General features: G+C 50.9%; 1 protein-coding gene across 1 annotated transcript; it reads left to right on the top strand.

Annotated features, from left to right (window-relative positions):
- Positions 1-1345: 1345 nt before the first annotated feature.
- On the top strand, positions 1346-6731 carry ACTC1 (actin alpha cardiac muscle 1). Its single transcript, XM_027572738.2, has 7 exons — positions 1346-1498; positions 2158-2308; positions 3471-3795; positions 4458-4619; positions 4759-4950; positions 5749-5930; positions 6411-6731. The coding sequence occupies exons 2-7, from the start codon at positions 2180-2182 to the stop codon at positions 6552-6554; spliced, it is 1134 nt and encodes a 377-aa protein (XP_027428539.1). The 5' UTR covers positions 1346-1498; positions 2158-2179; the 3' UTR covers positions 6555-6731.
- Positions 6732-7093: the final 362 nt, after the last annotated feature.

Here is a 7093-nt window from a genome sequence, read left to right as displayed (position 1 = left end):
TCTAGAGATGAATGCCTGTGCCCAGTTTTCTATTTTTAACTGGTGTGAGCGGGAGGGAAAACACAAGCATTAAAAATCAAAGTGCCAGTCAAGAACGGAGAATACGGGACACCCCAGAGCAAATCAGTGATCTGTGTCCTTATGTCTCCCTGTTCCTTTCCCCTCTCCCCAGTTCATGGCATCTTTCCGTCCCCTTTTCCAAAATCCCAAGATCCTTCTAGATCTGTTTCCACGAAGGAGCTGATACCATTTGTACGACTGCTTCTCCTACTCTAATGTGTGTGTGTGTGTGTTTATATATATGAATCAACTGGGCATCTTGCCAATTCCGATTCAGTAGTTCAGAGGGTGGGGGTCGGGTGGAGGCCCGGATTCTGCTTTTCTAACTCTGCTGTCCTGTGATGTGTTCATTTGGTTGAAGCTGCTGTTATCTTCTTGACAAGAATACTGCTCTTCCAGTCTTGTCTCCACTTGGAATAAAGGTCTTTTCCCCCCAGTTTACAGAGGTTCATCTATTCACCAGCAAGCGCATAGGCAGCTTTTGGCATTGGGTCCTTCATGCACTTTGGCAGCAGGGGATCCTTTTCTGGCCTGAAGACAGGAGTCTGAGTTTGAGCAAAACCTTGGCAGCAGGAGGAGAGCTACCTGATATCCATGCTGGGGTAAACCTGGCCCCCTTCTCCAGCAAGACTTGGCCAGGCTCTTACTCCAGTTCTTGTTAGCCTCTTCCCTAGCCAGACCCTAAGCCATGCATGAGCTGCGGATCAAAGGGGCCTTGGTTAATCTCTGCTTTCTGACCTAGAGGAGCATGGCCCCAGCAACCTGGGTAAAAAGTCATCCAAGCTGGTGGGGACTAGACCAGAAGGGTGACCTGTTCCAGGTGCCCCCTTTTCTGGCCACCCCAAATGTGCTGCTGTTGTGCCCTTGGGGTCCACGAGGACTGCCAGGGCTCTACTCCTCCAGCTTCCAGTCGTGGAAGATGAGAAGCTGCTGTCACTCCCCTGCCGCCCTGGTCCAGCTGTCAGGACCCCTCAGCAGAGGGCAGAGGGCCAAACCTTCCCGCTTGTCTGTGGCTTATTGTCTTAGACTGGCGGGGCTGCGAGGAACAAACCCACAGCGCACCCAGGGTGCACCTCCATCCAAGAAGGGGGAGGAGGTGAGCTGGCGTCACTTAGTCTTCCCCTGCCCCCTACCCCTCACCGCCTACCCCTCCCTAGCTCCCTATTTGGCCATCCCCCTGGTTGCCCCCTCCCCTTCCTTACATGGTCTGGGAGCCCCCTGGCTGATCCTCTCCCTTGCCCTTGGCTCCATGAATGGCCTCGGCGCTCCTCAGGGGTGCGAAGGAGACCAAATAAGGCAAGGTGGCCGACCAGGCCCCCCACCCCTGCCCCCGGCGGCTGCAACTGACCCCGTCCATCAGCACACTATAAAGCGGCGCGTCCCGCGCCCGGCACCCAGCGCCTGCCGCCCGAGCCGAGCCGAGCCCGACCCGCGGACGGTGAGTCAGCGCCCGCCCGCCGGGTCCGGCGCCACACCCGACCGCAGCCCGCCCCGAGCCCGTGGCCCCCTAGCCCGTGGCCCCCGAGCCGGGCCCGCCGCCACTTTAAAAAAAAAACAACAACAACCAAAAAAAAACAAAAAAACAAAAAAACCACACTTTTCGATGCGGTTCTAACTTGTTTGATCCTGGGTCGTCACAGGAGAGAGACGCGCAGATCGCTAGCCCTGCGCGCCGCCCCACCCCCACCCCGTGCCCTAGGCATTTGGGGTCCCTGTTCTCATGCTCGTTTTTCTCCCGCTGGGGCTTGGGCATGGGGGTGTTGTTGGGGCCCAAGTGGGCTCTCTGGTTGTGGAAAGGCAAAGCTGTGAAGGGCTGGGGAGGCCTTGCTAAGGGGTGACCGCACCTCCTTGCACCCGGGGCAGAGAGTGCCTCCTGGCCAGGGAGCCTGGGTGGGTTCCTCTCCCCTTCTCCACGCACGTCCGCCTCGGTCTCCGCAGCCTCTTCCCACCCTGCCTACTCTGCCCCGAGGGGAAGGGAGCTGGCAGGCTTCCCTCCTCCGACCGCGAACCCTCCCCTGCTCCGTCCCCTCCTGGGGCGCGAGAAGGCCAGCGCGAGCGCGGGCACTGAGCGCCGGCCGCCCTGCTCTCCACCTGCAGACCCCGCCGACGCTGCGCCAGGATGTGCGACGACGAGGAGACCACCGCTCTGGTGTGCGACAATGGCTCCGGGCTAGTGAAGGCCGGCTTCGCGGGGGATGACGCGCCCCGCGCCGTCTTCCCCTCCATCGTGGGCCGCCCGCGCCACCAGGTAAACTTCCCGCCCTGCCTGTCCGGCTCTGGCCCGGGCCAGTCCCCGGCCTGCCACCTCCTCAGTCCATTCATCTAAGAAATGTGTCACCCGCCTTTCCTGTTGCATGAACTGCTCAGGTCAAATAAGGAAAGGATGCATTTAGCCTGAAATCCAAGCCCGGACAAGCAGTGCTCACACCACCAGCAACATACCACCAACCACCGCGGCTCGTCCCCCTTCCACTTTGCGGGACACAGCCCTCCAGGGGTCGCACGCCCTGTGTGAAAAGCCGGCAGCTTCTCTCCTCCACCCCTGCCCTACGTTTTTAGTACTGTCTTCCCTGCCCCTTACACACTTCAGTTTCTAACTTGGCCTCCCTTGTCAGTCCCGATCAAGACGTGTAACACTGTAACTTATCCCAACCTACCAGGACCCAACCCACATTCCTCCCTCGTGTTCACAGCCAGCTCACTGGGCTCCCAAAGGATGTAAATCTCTCCGCTTCCTGGCTGTTGCATTTTTAGAAGCCGGGCGTGACAGAGGCAGCAAGTGCCATGGTGATAGTGACATACCACCTTGTTTATTAAAAGAGATGCCATGCTCTTGGGCTCCGCCGCCGGCCCAGCCAGACGAGCCGCCAAGGAGGAGAGCTGTGTTGTCGTGGCTGGTGGCTGAGGGGTTCCGCAGGACAGTGTTGGGCCCGCCTAATTTCAGGGGCAGAGTGATAATGGCATAGCAGCCCATCTTTTTATGTTCACTTGATGAATGTCAAAATCTTTTCTTAGGAGAAACACAGTGTGTCATTAATTCAGTCATTCCACAGGGTAGTCATTTATATTCTGGTAGACATGGGTGATGAACTTAATAATTTAATGAAGGCATCGTGGTATTTTTAAAATGAGGTGAGGCTGTACTTCTCTGGTGAAATAGCTTTATTCCCCTCTCCCCAGTTATATTCTATAGGACAGAATTGTACCTGGGGAGTGTGAGTGGGGGTGGGGAGAAGGTACTAGATGGATTTTAAATGATATTTCTAAACTGGGATAAAATTCTATTTTTTATTATTTCTGGTATTTCTAAGATGTGCCTTGACTTGAGCAGTTAGAGGTAAATTTATAAGGCATCAGTTACATTTCTAAAATAGTGGAAGCTTGATTTCCCCATCTTTTTCTTCTTATAGGGAGTCATGGTGGGTATGGGTCAGAAGGACTCCTACGTAGGTGATGAGGCCCAGAGCAAGCGAGGCATCCTGACTCTCAAGTACCCCATTGAGCATGGCATCATCACCAACTGGGATGACATGGAGAAGATCTGGCACCATACCTTCTACAACGAGCTCCGCGTGGCCCCTGAGGAGCACCCCACTCTGCTCACGGAGGCCCCACTGAACCCTAAGGCCAACCGCGAGAAGATGACCCAGATCATGTTTGAGACCTTCAATGTCCCTGCCATGTATGTGGCCATCCAGGCGGTGCTGTCCCTCTATGCTTCTGGCCGTACCACGGGTAAGTTTGGGCTGTGGGGACACTCACTGATTCACCACGTCCCCAAGTCACTGACCTTGCTATGAATCAGCTTCCCTCACACTCCCTGGGAAGGTGTCCTTGAGAAGAGAAGGAGGTAACAGTAGTTTCAGATCCCATGCATTTCTACGAGTTGAAAGCACATGGAGTTAGATCTCTACCTCTCCTAAAGTATGTGATGCCACATACTTAAGCCTCCACACGATGTATAAACCTGGAATGTAGCCATCACTGGTATGTGTTCCATACCAACACAGCCCCTGGGCACACGGCCCCAAGGAGAACCGACATTCCCTACAGGGTCTGAGTCAAAAGAGAGAGAACGTGTGCAAGTCAGATGGGAGGAAAGAAAAACACGCCTGGATGCTTCCATAATGTGCCAATGGCTGGTAAAAGGGATGGTCATTTGAAAGTGTCCTGGGGAAATTTTTCTACTACAATATTTAAAAGGGTGAGCTGTTGCTGCCTTCAGATTTAGCCTTCATTATGCTCATTTTTATTCTTTGTGTGTAAGGAATCTAATTTGATCTGGATCCATGCCCAGTGCGAGTATCTTTTAGCCAAGATTGGAAGTGGGCTTTGACACAACTAAAGCAGTGGTGTCCTCAGGGATTTACTTTGCTCCCGTCTGTTTCTTCCGACAGGCATTGTTCTGGATTCTGGGGATGGTGTAACTCACAATGTTCCCATCTACGAGGGCTACGCTTTGCCCCACGCCATCATGCGTCTGGATCTAGCTGGTCGGGATCTCACTGACTACCTCATGAAGATCCTCACTGAGCGTGGCTACTCCTTTGTCACCACTGGTGTGTGTGTGTGTGTGTGTGTGTGTCTCATCTGCCACAGCATCGTGTCTGCTTTTTTCCTCCACCAGAGAATCTACCTACCCCCTTACAGCTGACTTCATTCTCCAGAGCTTGACTCTGCTACCCTTTATCTCTGCAGCTGAACGTGAAATCGTCCGCGACATTAAAGAGAAGCTGTGCTATGTTGCCCTGGATTTCGAGAATGAAATGGCCACGGCTGCCTCTTCCTCATCCCTGGAAAAGAGCTACGAGCTGCCCGATGGCCAAGTCATCACCATTGGCAACGAGCGCTTTCGCTGCCCTGAGACACTATTCCAGCCCTCGTTCATCGGTGAGTGGTAGGGTCTGGCGCAGGGGACTAGCTCTTCCTTAAGAAATCTAGGGGTCCCCCAGAGTAAAACTGATTCTCATCAAGAAGGATTAAGGGGCCCTTGAGTTAAAAGAAGTCACAGCTCAGAGTCCCACACAGCTCAGCCTCAGATCCTGAGGGCTCATTAAAGGGATGGCCATCCTGTTCTGTTGCAGTGATACGATAAAGGATGACACGCTGACTTCATGTCAAAATAAAGAATGAGGCAGGATAGTAATTGAAGCATCTGTGTCTGCAGGAAAGGAATGGTTACTCAGAAGTGCTGACTTATTGCAGTAAGTCCATTACCCGGTAGCTGGACTTCCTCTGAAGTTACTCATCATTAAATGCAACCATACGAATCATACTCGTGGTAATAACTGGACCCTGGTAGTTTACCAAACATCTTGCCCCAGGAATGATTTCTAAGAGGAAGCTTGTCAGGATCTGATTTTAGCCCATCGATAAAAATTGCATTAATCTAACTCTAATGCGTGTCTCACCCTTTCCAACATATCTCTATACATCTGATGCATGTGTTCAAGTGTTCACTCCAAACAGGTGCTAAACACGGTGGTTTGTGTCTCGACAGTCTGTTGAGGATTAACTGTGAGAGACACCTGTTCTGCAAACGCGTTGCAGTGTATCTTAAAGAAGAGCACATGTTGCAGAGACAAATGGGTGACAGTTTATCAACAAAAGGAGTCCTGTTTTCTTCCCTCCACCCTCGGCCCCTGGCCCGAGTGCAGTGTGATTTTTTTTTTTTAAACTTATTTCTAGGTATGGAATCTGCTGGCATCCATGAAACCACTTACAATAGCATCATGAAGTGTGACATTGATATCCGCAAGGACCTGTATGCCAACAATGTCCTATCGGGAGGTACCACCATGTACCCTGGTATTGCTGATCGCATGCAAAAGGAAATCACTGCTCTGGCCCCCAGCACCATGAAGATCAAGGTAAAGAACCCCTGTGGGTGGGAGAGGCAAGGTGGGTCTTAGGATTGCACGCAGAACTCACACTGTGTGCTTCCCGTCTCCTATACGCTTTACCTCTTAGCTTTTCTAGCACTTTTCCCAAGATAAGAGACTTTAAAAAACATTTTCAAGCAGTGGATAATAATAGATGTTGGAAGAAAAAAAAATACCCTAAATCTTTGAACACATTTTAAAAGTCTCCAACTTTTGGGCTAGCCTCCATCACACATTTAGCTTGTTGCCACATTATACTCTAGTTCAGAGAAGTGGGGCAATTCTATTTTGTAGAGTCTTTGATAATGGACAGAATGAGCCAGAAGAAAAATGCATAAAACTTGATTCTGCCATACTCATTTATGGTATGAAATATCTCATACTTTTCTGTGAATCTCTCCAGCATGTTGCTTGATCTGTTGCCTGGAGTGTCAGAGTTCACCGGAAGCATTTGTTTTCTTTCTGCAGATTATTGCTCCCCCCGAGCGTAAGTACTCTGTCTGGATTGGGGGCTCCATCCTGGCCTCCCTGTCCACCTTCCAGCAAATGTGGATCAGCAAGCAAGAGTATGATGAGGCAGGCCCATCTATCGTCCACCGCAAATGCTTCTAAGGTGACTTCTCTCTTAGTCTACATTCAGGATGACAGTATTATGCTTCTTGGAGTCTTCTGAACCACCCTCCCTTATCTCTCATCAATCATTGTACAGTTTGTTTACACATGTGCAATTTATTTGTGCTTCTAATATTTATTGCTTTATAAATAAACCAGACCAGGACTTGCAACGTACAAAAGCCTCTCTCCTTTCTTTCCCTGGGAGGCATGGGGTGGGGCCAGTGTAGGCTTACTTCAGTGTGTGAATTCAAATGCTGGTGGCTTGCCCCCAGGAGCACTGTAATATCACAGTACCACAAAGTGCATCAGATGAATTGGTGTGACATTTAGCCGGGAGTTACACTACTAAATATCAATTTTACACTTTGGAATAGAATCATGAATATATGTCGCATCTGAAAAGTAGATTAGCTTTAACTCTACATCAGCAAGACACAATTCTTTGGGATTAGTTACTGTGAATGACAATGAAAGTTGTAGCATATGTGCCAGGTGTTTTTGTAACTTTGTAGAAACCACATATATATTAGTAATGA

The sequence above is a fragment of the Zalophus californianus genome, chromosome 6, assembly GCF_009762305.2.
Source record: "Zalophus californianus isolate mZalCal1 chromosome 6, mZalCal1.pri.v2, whole genome shotgun sequence".
Lineage (NCBI taxonomy): Eukaryota > Metazoa > Chordata > Mammalia > Carnivora > Otariidae > Zalophus > Zalophus californianus.
This window is presented reverse-complemented; position numbering and strand designations above follow the sequence as displayed.

Coding starts and splice junctions, on each gene's coding strand:
- ACTC1 (XM_027572738.2), top strand. CDS start 2,180: ATGTGCGACGACGAGGAGACCACCGCTCTGGTGTGCGACAATGGCTCC. Junction 2,309..3,470: donor TGGGCCGCCCGCGCCACCAG/GTAAACTTCCCG, acceptor TTCTTCTTATAG/GGAGTCATGGTGGGTATGGG. Junction 4,951..5,748: donor ATTCCAGCCCTCGTTCATCG/GTGAGTGGTAGG, acceptor ACTTATTTCTAG/GTATGGAATCTGCTGGCATC.